General features: G+C 39.7%; 1 protein-coding gene across 7 annotated transcripts in view; it reads right to left on the reverse strand.

Moving 5' to 3' along the window:
• AKAP6 (A-kinase anchoring protein 6) overlaps nucleotides 1-23047 on the reverse strand; it is a 497045-nt gene that overhangs the window by 235859 nt on the left and 238139 nt on the right. For all 7 annotated transcript variants that reach the window (XM_044933227.2, XM_044933232.2, XM_044933229.2 and 4 more), the window contains one exon: nucleotides 18457-18579. In XM_044933227.2, the coding sequence (XP_044789162.2) occupies nucleotides 18457-18579 (123 nt within the window). The remainder of the gene's footprint in view (nucleotides 1-18456; nucleotides 18580-23047) is intronic.

The raw sequence follows: 23047 nt of genomic DNA on the forward strand, positions 1-23047 counted from the left end.
TACTAGAGGCATAAGGAACAGTAAAACTGCAGCATATGGCATAAAGAAACATTAGATTTCCCTGAGGGTTGTTCACTATTTCTTGTATTGTCCTCTTTCAACTACAGGTGTTTGGTTGAACAAAATTAAGTATGGCAATGTATCAGAAGCCTGATGCTTCTGGTCAATATAATAGTTATTAAAAATTAAATTATTATGATTTTATAGCCAAAACATGGGTGTTATTTACTTTCTGCCACAACAGTGGAGAGCCTCAACTCTGAAGCAATGCCATGCAGATGGAGGTGCATTTGTGTGTTTCAGGGAGAAGAGACATAGAAAAGAAAAATACTTTCAATCAGTCCAAGAGCGCCAACACTTAGGAAGAAATCTAGAAAGAAATCTATTATATAGATGATTTCCTTATAACTGTAATTTAGCCCAGTGCTCTCTTTGATTCTGTTTACCTAAAACAGATAAGTGTTGAATGCTGGTAGTCATGAGCTTCTGAAGGCATGCATCAGACCTATGTCTCAACAAAAGAGAACCTTAGGACCTGTGAGTAGATTGCATAATTTGACATAATTGAGGCCAATAGTACAGAATAGAAGCAGTTGGATATGGTTCTGCCTCAAGATTATGTGGAAGGATTTGATTAGGACATTGAAAAAAGTGGTGTTCATTACTAAGAAAAAGATAAGGGGACAAGCTTTATGCTACAGAAAAGAACCACTTAATATATCTACAACCCAAATGATATTGCTTGATTTTCAGGTGTATCCATTAACGATTAATAACATCAAGTGAGGAATGCACAATGGGCCTCTAAGAAGGCAGACAAGCCAGCACATGAACAAAATTGTCAATGAAATTTCTGGCTGCTAAAGAATTCTGTAATAAACTCACCTGGTTCTGTGCCCACCTCTTCCCTAGAGAAGGAAGCTTAAGCAAAAGACTTTTTTGTTGTTGTTTCACTTGACACTTGGACACATTTCCATTCCTGTGCTACTAACATGTTTCCGCAGCAATGCCTTATGACATATGGTCCCTCTGCAGCATCCATAGCACTCCCTGAAAATGCAGGGCATTCTCTGGAAGTTTAATGTATGGCAACAACATGGCCATAGGCAGGTACCACAGATCTGCATACTAAGGACATGAAAAATACAGTGGCTGAGACAAAGGACCAGATTATCAAAAAGACGATACATCAGAGGTTGACCAGTGGGTATTCCCCTTAGTTCAACCTCCAGCCTCACCAGCTGTATATATATATGAGTGCCTTACTCCTTGTCAGGATCCAAGTTCAGGTAAGGCACAATGACTGCCCTTTGATCATGATCACAGCTTACCAAGTAGATAAAGTACTACATCTTTATCCATACTATCCCATCCAAATTTCTGCAGATCTCAGTTTGATGGAAATATGGAGGTCACAAGGATATGAAATGAAATCATGGAAATATATGCCTTGATACACAAAACTATGACAAATGTGAAGAATGTTATTCATGAGGGATAAGAATTGATACAAATCTCCTGATATACGAAATAGTGGGAAAGACCATAAGCACATTCAGGGGCTTCAAGATCCAAAATTTCTGTTTTAGCAGAATCATATCATGAACACAGACTTTCCGCTATCCCCATGGAATATTGTTAATGTTGGGCCAGGTCCATTGAGATCCATGAATTTTATGTTTGTGACCAGAGTTCACAAAAAGAGTTACTGCATCTTTCTTGACATAATTTTAGTTTTCTTTTTAATAAAGCATATGTTAACTCAGTAGTTATTTTTTGAGTAGTCTCTACCAGACCTATAGATACAAAAGTTAACAGTACACAATACACATGCAACATATAGTCTGTTGGGTAAAAGAGATCAAAAGCAAATAGTTGTATATGACCCAGTAAAAAATAAATATGTAATCAGGGCTTGATGTGTAACAGAGAGTGGCAGGGCCTTCAACTGAACAGTGATATGCCATGCTCAATGAGATTTAGCTTTTTTAAAGTACCATGCTGGCCAAATAAAAACAAGACTGTGGGCTATATTCCGTATGACAGTGCTGGATAGGTACTGAGGGAGCTCAACTGGGAACCAGGTTCTGCAGAGCTCAGTGGAGAGCTCGTGGAGAAAGGACCGGATTTCCATGTAGGGCTAGAGACACCCTGTCTTGCAGCAGGAAGCTGGGAGGCAGAAGCAGAAGCCACTTGGTGTGGCTAAGACAAGATGGAAGAAGGGGAGCTGGGAGCTGTGGCTACACATGATATTTAACTCTAAGAGCCACAGAAGAAGTGGAAGAAGATGTTGACAACATGAGAGAGTGACTGGTAGAATTCTGTGTTCTAGAAACATCTTTCTAGCTGTTATGTAGAGTTGATTTTAAAAGGGCGGACAAGGAGACCATTTAGGAGGCTGCTATGGTAATAGAGGCCAGATGTTTCTGCATGCTTATATTTTTTTTTAATTAAAAAAAAAGTATGCTTTTTCTTCTAAATGAATGGAAGAAGGAAGAATGGAGACAATCTTCTGTCTTTTTAAGTTTTTCTCAGTGCGTGAGAATAGCATGTGCCAGAATTTAGTTCTTTGGCTGTTCTGATGATAAATACCAGAGTTTTATTAGTCAGGAGTCTCCAAATGTGAAAGACATATTGAACTGATGAACTTTTACTCCCACTGTCATTTTAAAGAGATGGTATATATGCTGATGAATAAGACACCTGATGACACTTTTTCTTCACACAAAAGATTTTTACTACCCTAGGAAAATGAAAACTTGCTTTTTCACAAGGACAGGAGGAAGAATGTGTTTTTAGTCAGAGAAGCAGGGGCTTGAAAAGTCACCTGCTACCTGTCTCAGGCCATCTCTACCCAGGCTCTATTCTGAGCTGTGCCGAGTACCATCCTGCATCCCCCGAAGGGCTCTTGGTGGGAAAGAAAGCCATGATCCACTGTGGAGAGCCTGGCAGTTTCTCTCCTGCTTGTCCCAAAGCCATTGATAGAGGATGGTCATATGGTCCTCAAAATATAGTATATACCTTCCAAATGCCATATGTGTCAAAAATTGAAAGACTTTTATGAGTAAATATTTATTTAGGAACCTCCTAAAAACTTGATAAGATACTACACAGCCATTAAAATGAAGACTATGAATTGACATGAAAACCAGAACATATTACAAGTCAAAAAATGAAAGTTCAGTGTTGGTGGTATAGTGGTGAGCACAGCTGCCTTTCAAAAAAAAAAAAAAAGAAAGTTCAAAATTGTATCTATGATGCAATGGACAGACCCAGTGTGTAGAAAAAGAAGACAGCAGGGACTGTGCAGTTAGGACTTGGACTGAACTTAGTCTGGTCTCATGGAACAAGTTCTTGGGGCTTTAGCTTTCTGAAACATAAAATGTAATATTATCTAACTTCAAGTTGTTGTGAGAATTAGTGGCAATGACTGGAAAACATTGAAGCAGTGTCTGGCAATGAGTGGGGCTAAAGAAAAACCATTATAGACTTTCAAACTCATTGTCTCTGTTTTCCAAATGTTCTGAGCAGTAGGTGTGCTTCACGGCAGTTTTAGGTGACAAGCGGCACTTCCTGTTGAAGCTGCCTGCACTCCTCAAGCACTGACCCCAGGTTCTCTCTGCCTCTGGGCTAGTACCCAGCACAGGCCTGCTACCGGCGGCATGGAACACAGATGCTGCTCACTGAGAGTCCAGGGAGTGGGGGACCGAGAGACCAGTGGTCTGGGTCTTCATTTTGCTTCCGGTGTGTGCCCTTGGACAAGTCATCTAACGCTTCTGGGCTTCTGTTTCCTTATCTACAATCCAGGCATTTGGACTCAATATTTTCCGGTTCTTGGACACTTTGATTCTATCTTTAAGCCAGACAGTTAAGGACAGATGGTTCAGGAGAATTTTTATTTATTCTAAACTAGAAAATTTTCAAAGGGGGAAGAATCCCAAAGGCCATCTAACCATTCATCTACCCTAGGGCAGCTCTGTGCCTCTACCATTCCAGGCAGATGTGTTCATTCTATTTTTAACTGTCTCCAGGAAACCTTCTAACTTCGCATCCTAAGTCCACAACATTTCGTCTCAGGAATGTGAGAGCTGTGTGAACAGCAGCATGAGCTTCCCTCCGCTTCAGATTGTTTTGCCAAGTCATCTCTCCAGTGTAGGAGTTGGAGATCAGAAATACTGTGAGGATATGCCAACAAAATCCACATGTCCAATCAATCACCAAGTTCTGCCAATTTATTTCCCATCCTCACCACTCTGTATCGACTAATTCAGGCCCACATTGTCATCCCTTGACAGGCTGACTTCAACAGCCTCCAGTCATGACCCCCTAAAAACTACATTTTTTCTTTATTTGTGGCGTGCCTATGAAGGTGCAGGCATCATCTTAAGCTTGAGGGATGTGGCTGTGAGCAAGATAAATATAGTTCCTGACCTCACAGAGCTCACAGCCTAGAAGTAGAGATAGGAGGTGGAGGAGTGTGCAACTTAAAAACAAGGAGTTATAATCGATTATATCAAGGGGATTGTGACACGGTGCAGGTGTTGGGGACAAGCATGGGCTTTGGAGCTGGACAGGCCTGGGTTAAAATCCTGGCTCCTCCATCACCCCCTCCATGGCTGTGGGCACTCTTCATGGACTCAGTTTCTTCATCTGTAAAATGAGGACATGTGAGTGCCTGCCTTATGGGGTTCTTGTGAGTATGAGATCCCTTGATATCTGTAGAATAGAGCCTGGCATATTATAATAACAAAATACAAATATTTTATTACATGGAGTGGTCCAACTCTGAGAAAGATGCTTGTTAAAATCTCCCAGTGCTTCCCCAGGTTGTAGGATAAGGTCTGGCCTGTGAGATCTCCATCAAGTCTGCTTCTTGGGCATGAGGTCTGCCTTGAAATGTGCCTGAACTGCTTAAAATTTCCAGCTCACACCAGCCATTTGCTCATCTAAGATTCTTCTCTTGCAGGCACCTCTGCCTGGAAGGTCCTTTCCCCCTCCCCAAACTCAGTCCTGCTCATTCTTTATAATTCATCTCAGGTGTCACCCTTTCTAGAAAGCTCTCCCTGACCATCTTCCACCCTTCTGGCTTCCCCTCCTCAGCACCCACAGTCCCTGTTCAGAGCTCAGACCTCCACTTATTACACTGCTGTGTAACTACTGATAACAGGTCTGCTTCCCAACCATGAGTTCTGTGAGAGGAGGATGTAACTTTTCACTTGTGTCTGTATTCTCACTGCCTGGAACAGTGCCTGGCACACAGCACACACCTAATAAATGTTCAGGGAGCAAATGAATGCAGATTCATACCAGAAACCTTCCACGATGCTTTCGAATCACCTAGACAGCATTTTGGGCAATACTGGTGCAATCACTTCACTTGGAAGTGGTTGATAAATGTTCCCAAATTTTATTCATTGAACACCATGTAAATGAGCTGTCATGTTCCTTCGCTTACAAAATTACTTGCCAATTACACTGAGATGATCCTGGTGTAATTGCCATGTAAACTGTATCCTGGCTGAGATAGCCCAAATCATCAATTTAACTTTACCCTCTCATCATATGGTACTTACCACATAATTAAATAAATGGTCAGCTACCACCACAATTATATATCTCCCCAACAAAATGAGGTGGCTACATTTGTCACTGATTTATTAGTTATGACAACATGCAACACACCACCACATATAATATCAGAAGCTTCATAAAATGAAAAGCACTATGTGCTCTTGAGAAAGATGTTCTAAGTTTATGAACAAAGAAATAAGCATTATAAAAACTTTGTTCTCTGGTTTTTTTTTTAAGGGCATTAAGATATAAAGACAAAAATCCTGTTCTTTCTGAAGAAACTTTTTGCTCCTGAAATCTCAGATAATAAAAACATCTAGCATTTGAAAGTGAATTTAGCTCCTCAAACAAATTACAACTTCTTTCAAACAGTTGCATTTTTCTGTGGAAGGTATATAAAGTGTATATTAAGGCTGGCATTCATTTTTGATAGACTTGCTAATATCTAATGCAAGGATTAGAGAAGTTGGAGAGATCCTGAATATTGATGGTGCCTCTTAGTGACAAAATGTTCATGTTTTTCTGGATGCTGCCTCCACACCTGGCACAGGTAATCATATTGACTTCCTAGCACGGCCACATTAGGCCAAACAGATTCACAGAGGTTCTGTCTAAAGGGACCATTTGACTTCCAGAACACACTGCTTCTGAGGCCCTAATTGAAAAAAGAGGTCAATGCTAGCCCAAATATCTCTCTACCCCCTGCGGTGGAATAATTGATGTGCAGCAGCCTCTACAGATGTGGAGTCACTAAGGTGATGGATGGATATAAGTATATTATTCACACGTACATCTGCTAATATACAGGTCCCAGTGCAAACACCAAGACCTAAGAATATTATGTGGATTTAGGACAATCCCTGAAGGACTCTAGTTCCATTAAAAATTTGTTTGGCAGCCTGGGGCAGATCTATTCCAACTCCCACATGCTTCATGCATTTGAGAGGGGGAACCAAACTGCTTTAGAAATAAATTTAATAAATTTTGTAATGTCAAGTCATTAACATCCTGTCTAGTCATAGAGTCTTCATCTTTTGAAATGGTAATGTTAACCTGTGGAATTTTTTTTTAACTTTCTAATATCTGACTTAACATTTTTATTTTCCTTGTGTTTTCTGCCAGAGGGGATGAATTACATCCTGAAAGCAGAAGAAAAATATCCTACTGTTTCTCTCTATAGGCATTTTTCTTGTCACAAATATACCAGACAATACCCAGAAAGTCTGTAACCAGGGTCCATTTTGATTTGGAAATTGTACAGGAAATTCCTGCAGACACTCATGGTTTATAATCCTAGTTATAATTTGCTGCTGTAATGGTTGTAACACTGCTTTTACAAATGTTCGTTTATTCATCTGGCAGATTTGTTTAGTACTCATTAAGCATGTGCAGGGCAGGGTGTCAAAGGAGACACCAAAAAGACACAAGCCATCTCTCAAGTCAGAGGCGAATCATTCAGGCAGGGAAGCTAGGGAGAAATTCAACCTCTCTAGGGACACCTGAGCAACTCACACCTGTTCTCAGGTCTCTGACGGGTGTGCGTGAATCTCTTGAAATGAACAAAGCAACTTCACAAACAACAGGCTTATGTGATCTTCACAACACCTTCAGGAGACATGACAGGCTTTTTTCTGGCTAAAGATCTATTTTAGGCCTGAAAATTTATCCTAATATCATTGTTGCCAGGTGAATTGTTTCAAGATTCCAAAATTCCATGTGACACAGTAGATAAGTAAGATCTGCACACAGGTCTACACAAGAAGACAGATGGGGGTGACAGCAGCCTGGCTCAAGTGAGTTGGGTCACCCACTGGCTCTCCTCCACACACAGAGTCCTTCATCCGTGCAGAAACCCTCATAGTTCAAGGCAGTCTGCAAACTTTCTTTCAGCGTTTAGCATACCACCACCCTAAACAGCTCTGATGCTGGGAGGCATTGGGGGCAGGAGGAGAAGGGGACGACAGAGGATGAGATGGCTGGATGGCATCACCGACTCGATGGACGTGAATTTGAGTGAACTCTGGGAGTTGGTGATGGACAGGGAGGCCTGGCGTGCTGCGATTCACGGGGTCGCAAAGAGTCAGACTCACAAAGAGTCGGACACGACTGAGCAACTGAACTGAACTGAACTGAACCCTAAACAGCAAGTGCTCAATAAATCCAGTTATTCTCTGTCATTCTATTTTATTTTTTTTTTTTAAGGATTGGATGTTGTGTTATTTTATTTTTTTTAATTTTATTTTATTTTTAAACTTTACATAATTGTATTAGTTTTGCCAAATATCAAAATGAATCTGCCACAGGTATACATGTGTTCCCCACCCTGAACCCTCCTCCCTCCCCATACCATCCCTCTGGGTCATCCCAGTGCACTAGCCCCAAGCATCCAGTATCGTGCATCGAACCTGGACTGGCAACTCGTTTCATACATGATATTTTACATGTTTTAAAATAGTCATCACATCCGAAAGAAAAAGAATAAAGTAATAAATCAGGAAAATGTGTAAGTGACAGCAATTTTCAAAATGATGGGAACAAGAGTCCTTAAACTGAGTCAGGCAAAAAGTACATCCCCAGGTACTTTGAACAGTTCAAAAGGAAGACAAGACTATTTGTCTCCCAGATGCACAGAATTAGTTATATAAGCAAAAGGATGTGGTTCAGGACTCTCACATGAGCCTCCTGTGCCCACGCATCAACCTCAAAATTCCTGCATGCTATAAATCCCCAACGGATCTTTCTTCCACAAGCTACCAAAGGAAGGAACTCAAGGCTGCAAGTTGAGTACCTCAAATCCCTCAAAGAGAAGTGATGCTGCTCCCTACTAAACTCTCAGCTACTCACCTTAAACCTTAAACTGACAGGAATCAAGGGGGACAAGCATATAGAACTTCAAAGCTCCTACAAGGCCACCAGCCCTGCTCTGTGACGCTGAGTGGGGTGGCGGCCAAACTCACACAGCTCAGGCTTTTGAAGTCTGTCGATGGTCTCTTATTAACTGAAGCGTACGGGCATGTGGTAGCTGCTGGTCTTGTGAAGCTCAACTTTTTGGGGCCAGAGCTGCCTATCTCAGCAGAGGAGGGTAGGCAGGGAGGGGTGGGCACCAGGAAGTGTGAAATGGAAAGCCTGTCATCCCTTAACTTCAAACAATGAAAAGTGGAACACAGGTGGACGTGGAAGGGCAAGCTAAAGAAAAACAGTTGAATGTATTTTGGGAAATTTTCTGGCATGACTAAAAACTCTGTGAGAAGTATCATGTTTTTCTTATGATACAAATGAAAAATATGATTTAATTTAAAATGATATAACATAAAGATCTAACTATAAATGCTAAATGCATGAAAACATCTGTATTGAGATTTTGTTAGCCAGTCACATTATTAGTTTGATTCAAACTGCTTTTGTAAGTTCTTAGGAGCCTGGTAGGCTGCAGTCCATGGGGTCGCTAAGAGTCGGGCACGACTGAGCAACTTCACTTTCACTTTTCACTTTGCACTTTCATGCATTGGAGAAGGAAATGGCAACCCGCTCCAGTGTTCTTGCCTGGAGAATCCCAGGGACGGGGGAGCCTGGTGGGCTGCCGTCTCTGGGGTAGCACAGTCGGACACGACTGAAGCGACTTAGCAGCAGCAGCAGCAGCAGGGTAATGACACAGTAAGGAATAAGGAAAAGTTTTCAGACCATTCTGCACAATACAAAAGTACTGTCTGCAGGGTTTTGGTGCGTTTGTGCCCCCTTGAGGAAGACACTTCAAATTGCAGGGACCACTTCTAAAATGAACAAGGTCCTGGAAAGTGGGCTTTAAAAACTACCCTTACAAACATAAATTCAGAGCTACACACACACAAACATGGCCCTATTCACTTTTTAGGAACTGGAGCAAAAGCTTTTCCGAAAACATGGTAGACTCTCATTACATGGAACCCTGAACTGCGGCTGTTGTTGCCGTCTGTCTATAGCGGCATCTCAGGTAGACAGCAACTCTGCTGTAGACAGACAACCACGGACAAGGAGGAAACGCTCAACTGTTGTTACAACAACGTGAATGCTCATTGCAGTATTATGTGCCAAAGCATCAACAAAGAGGCAGCTTAAATAGCCATAATTATGGGAATGGTTAAGAAAAGTGCGGCAAACCCACACAAATACTAAGGAGCAGCTAAAATGGGTAGTAGATTTTCATGTTCTGACAGAAGGATATCTGAGATATATTAAGATACAAAAACAATCACTGAACAGTATGCACAATGAGTGAAAAATCTTTACAATGTATGCACTTTTATGTAAAAAGGTCCAGAAAGATATAGAATAAACTGTTTATGTTGGTTATCCAGAAAGTGTAAGGCTTTCTACTTTGAATTTCATGGCCTTTATACAGTTTAAACTTTTCCAGTGAGTACAACTTAATGTTTTCCTGTAACTAGAGTTCCATAATTACAACAGCTGTATTTATGAGAGCTTCCTCCCCCTTAAGCAAATGCCCCCAGTAATCGCTGAGTTCTAGTAATGTCCCCTTTTTTCCATGTGAATACTTCTCGTAATGTTCACATTCCCTGATTTCACAAACCCCTAGAATAACCCTGGAGCTTCAATCCCACCCCAGATACAGAGAAGCTTTCAGCCAGTTTCCAGACCCTTCAATACATTGAAGTCTTGGTCAGATTTCTGTCTGCTGTGGGGCAGCAGGCCTTCCTGTGCTAATTCCAAGGGCATTGGTAGCATCTGGGGAGACTACAGAAGACAAACCAGATGTTGGTAATGAGACTTCTGACCAGACAACAGCGTCAAAAAGTGAAGAGATCTTTTTCTGCTGACATCTCTTTCTAAATCACCCCCTTTCTAATCTATCCCCTCTATTCTTATCCATCTCCTGCCTAACTCTGTCCACTTCCTCTCCATTTCTCTCATTGCTCAGACCTCATTTAACCCTCTCACTCAACAACAGCCTCCCTAATTTTAGGCTTGTTCCATCCATGACTAAGGAAGCAAAGTCTTTAGCACATACTGGCCTTTTCAGTACAGGAAACCAAACATGCTTTTGCCAGGGTTAGAGACCTTTTACATACTTATCAGTCTGGCCTTCAAGCCTGCCTAACAGTGGATTCCTCAAACTGCTGAGATATCCATGTTCTTTTAGAACAGAACCCCCAAAATAGTTTCTTTTAAAAACATTTTCTATTCACGTCAAAAACAAGGGACTCATTTCCTTAATATACACAAAGCTCCCATAAATTCCAAAGCAAAAGGCCAATGACCCAGCAGAAAAGTACGTTAAGAATATGAGTATACAGTTCGCAGAAAAGAAATACAAATGACTTCTAAAAATAAAAAGCGGTACTCAACACCACCTAAATACAAGAAATAAAAACTAAAATACAAGGAGATGACATTTATCAAAGGGACAAAGATCAACTGATCTGATAACATGGTCTAATAGTAAAGATGTGCAGAAATAGGCTTTCTCATGCATTGCTGAATATAAACTGGCACTATCTCTGTCAAGGACAATTTGACAATACATGAAAAATTTAAATATGTATAACCTTTGACCCAGAAGTTTCACATGAAAGGTATTTATTTTAAAGATAAGCCAATACTATGCAAGAGAATGAGTATCCAAGGATATTCACTGAAGCGCTGTTTATAATAGAAAAAGACTGCAAGCAACCTATGCTTTCATCAATAAACAATGGCATATTCTTAAATGGAACACCGTGCAGCCATCCGAAAGGATGCAGTAGTTATATATTTACTGATTTTGAATTATTGCTAATATAAATTAAGAAAACAAAGTTAATTATACATATGCATTTGTTTTCAAATACCAGGAATAACTCTGAAAGAATACAAAGAAACAAGGAACAATGGTCACCTCAGGAAGAGAACTGGTAAAGGTGGTGGCTGGGGGGCGCAGGGGTGGACATAGGTGGGAGGCATGCCTTTTTACTCCCTTCCTCTATTTACCTTCAGAATTCTGTGTTCTATCCAAGTATTAGTTACTAAAAAAAAAAAAACCCACATTTACAAAATTTGACACCAGAGCGCCAGTACCAGCACATCCTTCAAATGCTGTGTGTGTGTGTTAGCCACTCAGTCATGGTACGACTTTTTGCGACCCCACCAGGCTCCTCTGTCCACAGAATTCTCCAGGCAAGAATACTGGAGTGGGTAGCCATTCCCTCTTCCAGGGGATCTTCCTGACTCAGGGATCAAACCCAGGTCTCCTGCATTGCAGGCAGATTCTTTACTGTCTGAGTTACCAGGGAAGACCCTCAAATGCTATACTCAAATTCATTTTCCACTATGCCTGTTGTTATTCTCTCACTTAATCTATAGACTTATCCAGTTAATTCATGGCAAGCTGAGACTTTCCCCATGGAATTTACAGTTGATTCTTGTCACTCTCCTGCTTTAAAATAAAATCAAACCTTCTATGAATCCCCATTGCCCACAGAGAAAAATTCAATCCACTCAAAGGACATTCAATCTCTTTTACCATCCAGCCCTAACCTGCAAGACAAAACCTAGCCTCAGCCACACCAAATAGCTCACCCCACCTCCCTTACTTGCCCATAAAATTTCCTCCCACCTCCTCACCTCCCCTCTTTATCCAAGAAATCATATATGGTCTATGAGGTCTACATCAAATTACATCTCTGAGCCTTCCCTACCCTGAGGAAGAGCAATAAAACTTCACACTATGCTCTAAACAGTACTTGGCTTATCTCACAAGCAGTTTACTGCTCAAAATTATATTACATTCATCATTTATGGGTCTATAGATGACTACATTTAATCTATGGTCATCTCCCTTAGATTACAAATCCCTGGAAGAAAGATGTGAAACTCATTCATCATGTATTCCTAACATGTAAATAACTGCCTGGCACTCATAGGTGCTTAATATATATGGACTCATCATCATCATCTTCCCGCCCCCATGTTTTCTCATTTATCAAACTAAATTAAGAATGTTGTTTTTCCAACACTTTTTCTATGTCGTTGGTTAATGTTTGCCCAACCTGACACGGTGCTGCCTGTGCAAATTTATCTCCCAAGTTTAAGCCAGGCCTTTGGGCTTGGCTCCTTTTCCTAATTACTATGCAGATGTCTGGTGTCAGTTTGACTTTGCCTTCTCCTACTGGATACTCTGGCTACAGGTTTAAAAAACAAAAACCACTTTCTGCTTTGTTTTCCTGCAATTGATTGCATATGATGTGGTGCCATTTGGTGAATCAGGCATGGATAAACACTATTGAGGAAATGAAAGTTGTCTTTCAACAAATGGACATGGACTGTCATCTCTGTTGAAAAAATTACTATCCTGCTCTCCTGCTTTGCCTCTCAGCAGTCTAACTGAAGATAATAAAAACCCTTTTGAAGGGAAAAACTACTTATGATGCTTCTACTTAAATGTAGTTTTGGGTGACTTTTGCTTCTTTAGACAATAAAAATGGTGGTGAGGGAAATGACCTAAGTGTCTACCATCAGGTGAATGGGTAAACAAATTGTATTATACCTACACAAAGGAATACTATTCAGCAATAAAAAAAAGAACAACTGAAACATACAAAATCAAACTAAGTATGCTGGGTGATCTCTTCAAGAAAATTAGAGATACCAAGGGAACATTTCATGCAAGGATGGGCTTGATAAAGGACAGAAATGGTATGGACCTAACAGAAGCAGAAGATATTAAGAAGAGGTGGCAAGAAAACACAGAAGAACTGTACAAAAAAGATCTTCATGACCAAGATAATCACGATGGTGTGATCACTGCCCTAGAGCCAGACATCCTGGAATGTGAAGTCAAGTGGGCCTTAGAAAGCATCACTACGAACAAAGCTAGTGCAGGTGATGGCATTCCAGTTGAGCTATTTCAAATCCTGAAAGATGATGCTGAGAAAGTGCTGCACTCAATATGCCAGGAAATTTGGAAAACTCATCAGTGGCCACAGGACTGGAAAAAATCAGTTTTCATTCCAATCCCAAAGAAAGGCAATGCCAAAGAATGCTCAAATGACCACACAATTGCACTCATCTCACATGCTAGTAAAGTAATGCTCCAAATTCTCCAAGCCAGGCATCAGCAATTCATGAACCATGAACTTCCAGATGTTCAAGCTGGTTTTAGAAAAGGCAGAGGAACTGGAGATCAAATTGCCAACATCCGCTGGATCATAGAAAAAGCAAGAGAGTTCCAGCAAAACATCTATTTCTGCTTTATTGACTATGCCAAAGCCTTTGACTGTGTGGATCACAATAAACTGTGGAAAATTCTGAAAGAGATGGGAATACCAGACCACCTGACCTGCCTCTTGAGAAACCTATATGCAGGTCAGGAAGCAACAGTTAGAACTGGACATGGAACAACAGACTGGTTCCAAATAGGAAAAGGAGTACGTCAAGGCTGTATATTGTCACCCTGCTTATTTAACTTATATACAAAGTACATCATGAGAAACGGTGGGCTGGAAGAAGCACAAGTTGGAATCAAGATTGCCAGGAGAAATATCAATAACCTCAGATATTCAGATGACACCACCCATATGGCAGAAAGTGAAGACGAACTAAAAAGCCTCTTGATGAAAGTGAAAGAGGAGAGTGAAAAAGTTGGCTTAAAGCTCAACATTCAGAAAACTAAGATCATCCATCTCGTCCCATCACTTCATGGGAAATAGATGGGGAAACAGTGGAAACAGTGTCAGACTTTATTTTTTGGGCTCCAAAATCACTGCAGATGGTGATTGCAGCCATGAAATTAAAAGACGCTTACTGCTTGGAAGGAAAGTTATGACCAACCTAGATAGCATATTGAAAAGCAGAGACATTACTTTGCCAACAAAGGTCCATCTAGTCAAGGCTATGGTTTTTCCAGTGGTCCTGTATGGATATGAAAGTTGGACTGTGAAGAAAGCTGAGCACCAAAGAATTGATGCTTTTGAACTGTGGTGTTGGAGAAGACTCTTGAGAGTCCCTTGGACTGCAAGGAGATCCAACCAGTCCATCCTAAAGGAGATCAGTCCTGAGTGTTCATTGGAAGGACTGATGCTGAAGCTGAAACTCCAATACTTTGGCCACCTCATGCGGAGAGCTGACTCACTGGAAAAGACCCTGATGCTGGGAGGGATTGGGGGCAGGAGGAGAGGGGGATGACAGAGGTGAGATGGCTGGATGGCATCAACGACTCGATGCGCATAAGTGGGTAAACTCCGGGAGCTGGTGATGGACAGGGAGGCCTGGCGTGCTGTGATTCATGGGGTTGACAAAGAGTTGGACATGACTGAGCGACTGAACTGACTGATGCTGGGTGAAAGAAACCAGACCAAAAAAGAAAAAAAAAAAAAGAGAGAGAGAGAGAATATATAGCTTGATTGCACTTATGCAAAATTCTAGAAAGTACAAACTAAACTAAAGGCTCATGACTACTTAGGGATGAAGAAAAGTCTGAGAGGGCAGGGAGGGAGCAATTACAAAGGAGCAGGAGGAAGCTTTGGGGGTGATAGATATGTTGCCTGTCTTGATTATAGTGACAGTTTTATGGGTGTATACATTTGTCAATTTATCCAAACTTGTAAAAATGTTTGAATACATGCAATTTAGCATGTCAAAATTATACCTCAATTAAGCTGTTTAAAACAGTGGACAGAGGTGAAGAAGAAGCAAATCCATCGAGAACACATGTATACAGTGCTACTGTAAAAGCAGTGTTTAAAGAGGGTCATCCAATGTGCTCAATATTTGCAAAATACCTTTCCAGACTGACATTTTCCTGAAAATGTCATTTTCTAAAAAGACATGAATTGTATTTTTGAAGGAGCAGCCAGGTTGCAAGCAGATGATTAATTATCATGGAAAATCATTGATGTATCATTGCAATTTCACAGTATTTCTTACAGTTAGAATAAAGCTCCTTCATATCTCCCATAAAGGTATTGTAAAGCTTTAATTGATTTGTGTTGGTAAAAACCCTTGGTTACTGTCATGGAAAATAATTGAAATAAGTATCAAAACATAAATGTACAATTTTTGTTATTGTTTATTTGCTTTTCTTTATAATAAACCTTGCAGGGTGCCAACTATTCTATCACATTATTAAGTCAGGGAAGACATGGGACCCGGAGGCTTTCACATCCGTTGGTTTAACATTAAATTATAGACTCTACAGAGATGTTCATCATGTAGCTAACTCCACATACTAGATACTCTTGAAAATACTTCTTGCCCGCTCATTAAGAAGCAGCAAAGACTTATACAGGGTGAACTAAGAAATATAAATCTCTAGGCTTAGTTGTATACTTTCTTTATGGAAAGGTAGATTTTTTTTCACCTACTTTTGAGAAGAATAACAATATTAACTCAGCACTATAGTAAAAAAAATACAATAAAAAATATAAATGACAATATTGCTCAGGAGCTACGTAGATAGACATTGTGCTCAGAGAGACAGAGTAATGCAGAGTTTGCATGAAAGATGTTTAAATGACAGGCTGTATCTAGATTAACAAACAGAGCATGCAGTAAAACAGTCCCAATAACTGTCTTTTAGCATCACTTAATGGCAATCCATACACACTAGGACTTCAGTAACTGTTAAAACAAAATTACTCCTAATTTCAGTTTCTAAAATTGTGATTTAACAACAGTGAACAAATCTGAGATTATAGTCCCTCACTATTTGCAAAGCAGAGGTAATGAAGATGTTCCTATGTTATCTCTTGCAACTAACACAGACATGGTAGTGGAGAAAATTCATTCCAAAAAGTGTTGATCATCAGGTGGAAACAAGGTTATTCTTTAAGAGATAGATAGACATTTTAAGAAGAGCTGTTTGCTGTGGACCTAAGGTAGCAAAGAAAATAATAGTTTCTATATTTTAGGTGGGAATGTCATTATGAAGCTGGTACTGGATACCTGCAATTCATTATGGTCTGTAAAGAGCTCTGCAATTTACAAGACCAGAATCCAGTGGACACAGGCCGCATGTGGCAATTTAAATTCAAATGTAAATTCATTAGATTTAACAATTCATTTCCTCAGTTACTCTAGCCACATTGCAAGCGCTCAGTAGATAGGTGTGGTAGGTGGCTCCCACAATGGACATTCAATATAGAATATTCCATCATCACAGAAAGTTCTACTGGATGGTGTTGGGCTAGAATGAGACAGAGGCCAACACGGGGGTGCTAAGTGAATAATTCTGCAATATGGATTTGAGAAGAGGAGTACATACAGCTTAAAAAGAGGTCAGGTCATTCAGCTCCCAAAGAGAGGAGAGACCTTGGTTCATAGTTTCCTTGCCTGGCTTTCAATAAATAACCTAGAGTCAAAGTGCCCTTTGTGTCCTCATGCCCTCTGGGACCTCAAAAACGAAATTGGTGTTTTCCATAAAATATTAAATCAAGAGAAATTAAGACAGCACATTTAATGTGAAATAAAGTTCATATACTCCTGTTTAAACACAGATTAGAATTTCTGTCAGAACAATGCCAGTGAAAAGTTGACATCCTAATTAATACAATTTACATTATAAAGCAGTGAATATCTTTATCTTGCTATTATGAAATGCCCTCCTTAAAAAAAAAATCAAGGCTCTACTCACCAGGGATTTGAATACTAAGGGTAGTATTTAAAAACCCACATACAAGAGAGGTAGTTAGGGTCAGTGGCATTTTTACACATCAACCCAGGTCTCTAAAAATGGAAACAATATACTCAGCCTCTACCACACAGTTTTGTGAGTTTTTTAAAAAAATCATCCACAGGATATTTACATGTAGCAACAGGATTTTGAGGCTGTTCTTCCTGCTTTTCTTGCAATGATATAAAACACACTGCAAGACACAAACACTGAAGAACTAAAACATCCCTGCTCTCTCTCCCCTCTTCTTCCCTTCTCTCTCCTTTCTCTCTCTCCTCCATGCACTTAATATCACAGGGAGTGGTTCCGGAACCCTGTGAACTCACATACATGCAGGACTCCCACACAATGTGTATTCAATCCAAATTCTGAGCGTGTGAGAGGGGCAGAGAATCAGCCCCACAGCTGGGCACCCAAGAATTCGTGTTCATTGCCTTTGTCAATTTTATGCTATCGGTGAAAGGAATAAAGATGAGATCCTGAAAGCTTGAATTTTCATTTCCTCTGACAACGTGCTTTTTCTTCATGCTTTATCACACTCCACTACTTGGTTTCCACCCCTTCATAATTGATATCGGCCATTTGAAGCATTCAGTAAAAACCTCATGAGGTTCATCAAATGTCCCCCAGTCTATAATTCTTGCTTCTAACATATTCAGAAGCATATTCATCCAAGTGTTTTCTACTTTCTCTCCATGGCTTTCCTTGTGCACAGGGACAAAAGTAATGACAGTTGTATTAATTATGTGCTGAAAAACCCACATAGCAGCAAAAAGGATGGAGATCATCATTTTAAATATTTTATTAAAATAACCCAGTGTAGAACAGATAAAGTAGACCCTCTTGATAATGAGACGTTCATTAATTTTACAAGAATTCTAGAAAGCTTAGAATGGTCATCAAAATGACCTTTCATTCATTTTTTTTTTTTGAAGAAGAAGAACGTCAGTCATCACTTTAGAGAGCAAGGGTCTAGTAAAATTTTCTAAGATATTTTTAAAAATAATTACTTACCTTTCTGGGAAAAGTTTTTAAAAAATAGCTTGAAATATGGAGAATTCAGATTTCATAGTATTACTTGAAAGGCCTGTAAATTGTCAGCATCTGTAATTTACCCCATTAAAACTTGGTTTATTAGCATATAATGACTTCTGATAAGTAAAATCGACATTCTCCATAAACAAACAAGGACCACATTAAAACTCTTCCCTAACCAACATTAAGAGCAATGCAGTCTTGCTTACCAAGTGCGTCTCCAGGTACAGTTTTAGGCTATCCGTCTCTGCTTTAGGAGGTGTCCAGTTTTCAGTGGTTTCCATGGCTTCGTTTAACCATTGAATAAATTCATCCAGTTTGTTTACAAACCCCTTGTGACAGAAAAGGGGGGAAAAGAACAAGAAAAGCATGTCAATAGGTTATTTTTTAAAGCCAATCTTGAAAATTCCATACCTCATTGATGGTAAAACTGATACCACGGCAGTCCCATCCTATGTCCACATGTACAACAAAATTCCCACCATTCCTGCCATTCCCACTGAACTCTGTTAAAATGGAAAGAAACTGTTCATGATACCACTATGGTTTTTTCCCTAGGAAAGATTTTGCTTTTATTTTTGAGGAATTTAGACTGGACTGCAGGGTGTCATTGGAAAGGTGACCCTCAAATCATCAAAACATTTCTGGGTGTCTGACAAGAGCCCCCTCACTAAAAAGTCAGGTCAAGTCTGCTAGGAACCTGGCTTTGGGGGATAAAGTAAAGATGGTGTTCTTTACTTAGAAGCCCAAGGAGTTGAGGTGCCTTAACTGAAGGAGAAATCCATTTTTAAATCACCTAAGTGTTTAAAGGGACTTGGATGAGTTCTACTGACAGCTCAAACGTCTGTGATTGAGTCTGGGTTCTAAGAAACTAAAAAAGGTACAGGACCAAGGAACAAATGTAAACGCCTAACTTTGGGTGTGTCCTGGACATCTGAAAAAAAAAAAAAAAATTCTTGGCTAAGAAGCACAATTCACAATAACCTTGCAAATTTTCAAATGGTGGTTACAAAAATTTATTGGCCATTTAAAAGAACACATCTGTGGAAACGGAAAATATTTTGAAAAAAAATGAAAGCCCAGCTCTGAATCTTAAGGGAAGGAAATGGGGCTGGCCACTGGCTTGCCATGGCTGGGTAAACAGCACCACCTGGAGGTCGAAAGGAGGAAGGACAGGCTTCTGTATTTGAACTCACTGAGATGGCTTGGGATGCTCGTTTACTGTCTATTGAACTTAACCTGTTCTTCAGAGTTACCTTTTGATTATCTTTGATTAATATTTTAATACTTAACTGGTGAGTTAACTTGCAATAAAAATCTAAGCACTCCTCATTATCAGGGGAAATTTTAGCTTTCCACCTTCCCTCCTACTTATGCAGAATATAAGAATATAAACAGAATTTATGAAGGCAAGTGATACTAAAGTCCACCTGATTTCTGAGACTTTTTTCACCTGCTATTTCCCCACCTCTCTCAGCCTGTTTCTGTGTGGTGTGTCAACCAGTGTTCTGTGAAGTGGACAGACAGATCTATTCTCGTATCATGAGAGGATATTCTTAGAGAAACCAAAGAGGCTCCACTCTATACACTGAGCTATGCAACGTGCAGGAGAATTCACATTTGGATGCAGAAAAACGAATATTTGATGTTCATCTTCAGAAGCTCTGCTAGAGTCTTCGTGGTGTGAACGAAGGAAAATGAGGCCGACATAAGTAACAACACGAGAAAATGAGGAAAAAATGCAAAATTTTACTTATTTTGTAATATAAATCAAATCCTAGTAAAATAGATACTGGTCTTTCATTCATTCTTTTTAAACTTTTATGTATTTATTTCTGTCTGTGCTGGGTCTTCACTGCTGCTGTACAGGCTTTCTCTAGTTGTGGCCAGAGGGGCCACTCTCTGGTTGCGGGGCATGAACTTCTCACCGCAGTGGCTTCTCTTCTTACAGAGCATGGGCTCTAGAGTGCGGGCTCAGCAGCTGTGAAGCACAGGCTTAGTTGCTCCACGGCATGTGGGATCTTCCTGGACTAGGGATTGAACATGTATCCCCTACACTGGCAGGAGGATTCTTAAGCACTGGACCACCAGGGAAGTCCCTTATTCATTCTTTTAACAAATATTTATTAAGCAGCTGCTTTGTGTGAAGCACACTGCTGGACAGTACTGGGAACAAAAAGATAAATATCAGTGAAGTAAAAATATCGGCAGAACATAAAGCATGTCTAAGCACTGGCTTACTGAATTCTGGTCATTTCAATCAGTAGAAAAAGTTAAACCATCAATAGAGTTGAGACATGTACCTGAACTTTTTTGTGAAACTTATTCTGCCTATATCAGAATTCTGTCTGTACCTAAGTTTGTTTCTGTTCTTAGTATTTGACCTGCCTGTTTCTCTCATACTCTGAGTTTACGCTTATTTACCTGGAGAGTCAAAGACGACTATAAAAATCAGATTTTCTTCATAATACAATTCAATGCTGCACTACACAAAAAGCACATTTTACACACATTCGCCTCACTGCTACAGACTGAGTTACAAGCCTTTGAAAGGCCACATTTTAGATTTCCTCAAACTCCTGTATCTCATCTATTCCATCTCTCTTGTTATTTTCTACCACCAGTTACCTTATTGTTCCTTTTTGGCCCTTCTTCCATTATCTTTCTCTGCCTCCCTGACGAGCACCCCAGGGGCACACTGAGGGTAACCCAGTCCACAGGCACCAGTCCTCCTGGGCCACCCCCGTAACTGTCTCCTTATGGGTGTATTCCTTGCTATATTCATATCTGATACATGTTCTGAGAGTCTGATAACTGAAGCCAAGCCAGGATTCCACCTGCAGAAGAAACCTTGGTCATCCAACTTGGGAGAAAATGGAACAGCCATTAGCCTGTTATCACCAGTAACAGCACACTTCCCACTTTCAAATCATCTGCTGGAGGAATCAAATTACTTACATTTTGAAAGTTCCTTAATGAGATGAAACTTTCTAATGCATGAATTTTTTTAAAGGCTAAGAAGCACAGTGAAAGTATATAAAAATGTACACTTACAAGTTTGTGTAAAATAATTTGCTAAAGCCCTCAGTTAACATACATTTGAAGATTACATTTGCAAGGAAAATAAAAGGTTGAGTCTTGCAAACAGCTACACTCATGACAGGTTAAAAATACCCATTATTAATCCTCCTACACTGTTGGTGGGTAAACAGGTACAGCCACTATGGAAAACAGTGTCAAGGTTCCCTTTAAAAGCTAAAAATAGAGCTACCATATGATCCAGCAATCCTACTCCCAGGCATATACCCATGAAAAAAGAAAACTCTAATTTGAAAAGATGCATGCACCCCAATGTTCATAGCAGCACTATTTACAATAGCCAAGATGTGGAAGCAATCTAAGTACCCATTGATAGATGAATGAATAAAGAAGTGGTGTGTGTGTGTGTGTGTGTGTATATATATATATATATTATATATATATATAATATATATTATTATATATTATATATATATATATATATAAAATGGAATACCTCTTGGCCACAAAAAGTATGGCATATTGTCATTTGCAGCAACATGGATGAACCTAGAGCTTATCATAGTAAGTGAGGTAAACCAGACAAAAAAATAGTATATAATATCACCTACACGTGAAATCTAAAAAATAACACAAATGAGTCTATTTACAAAACAGAAACAGGTTCACAGACATAAGAAGCTAATTTACAGTCACCAAGAGGAAAGTAGGGGGTGGGGATAAAGTGGGGAAAGGAGGGAGAAATTAGGAGTACAGGATTAACAAATGCACGCTACCACATATAAGAGAGATAAACAATAAGGATTTTCTGTATAGCACAAGGAACTATATTCAACATCCTATAATATCCTATAATGAAAAATATTCTGGAAAAATATATATCTGAATCACTTTGTTGTAAACCTAGAACTAACACAATATGGTAAACCAACTATATTCCAATTTTATAAAGAATACTCACTGTTTCTTTTATTTTCCTATTTCTCTTCTGTGACAAACCTAGTCTGGTTGACTAGAAACTGTGGGGGTGATTACTGTTGCCCTTTGACGAGACTGCTGTGCGCGGCTAGGACAGAAACAGAGCTTTCCCTGCATCAGACACGGGACCGGGAAAGAGCAACACAGTAGAAAATAAGACATGGTCCCCCTGCCTTGTGTTGTTAAAAGTCTGGGGGTAATTTTTTTTTTAATAGAATTACATGATTTTTAGAACAAATTGAAATTGAAAACTATTTCAGTAAAAGAGAAAATGGGTATAAAATAGGAAGCAGATACTTGGGTTGTCAACACAAATCTGTGAAGTGGTGCTGATTATGGTCATTTTACAGATGAGGAAACTGAGGGTCAAAGAAGGTGGGTGCCTAGCCTAGAGGACATAAGAAGCTAATTTACAGCTGGACTCTGAATCCACAACCCATTCCAGAGTCTGTTCCTCCCACGGTACCACAGCACCCTCAGAAACAGTGCTCCGAGAGACATATTACCAGACCCAGATGAAGGAGAAGAAACACTTGTTCCCACTCTCACATTCTTAGCACTGAGATTAAAACTCAAAAAAGTCCCCCCCCCACCTCACATTCAGTATTTTCTATTAATTTTTCTGAAACGGGATCTCTGATGAGAACAGGGACTTTTAAAAAAATCTTTTTTTTTTTTTTAGCAAGTAAAAATTTGCTTGCTATTTTATTTTTGCTTATAATTTGCTTGTAAATTTTATTTTTATAGAAAATTTAAACCAAAATTTTAAGGCAGCACATGCTT

This window comes from Bubalus bubalis, chromosome 20 (genome assembly GCF_019923935.1).
Source record: "Bubalus bubalis isolate 160015118507 breed Murrah chromosome 20, NDDB_SH_1, whole genome shotgun sequence".
NCBI lineage: Eukaryota > Metazoa > Chordata > Mammalia > Artiodactyla > Bovidae > Bubalus > Bubalus bubalis.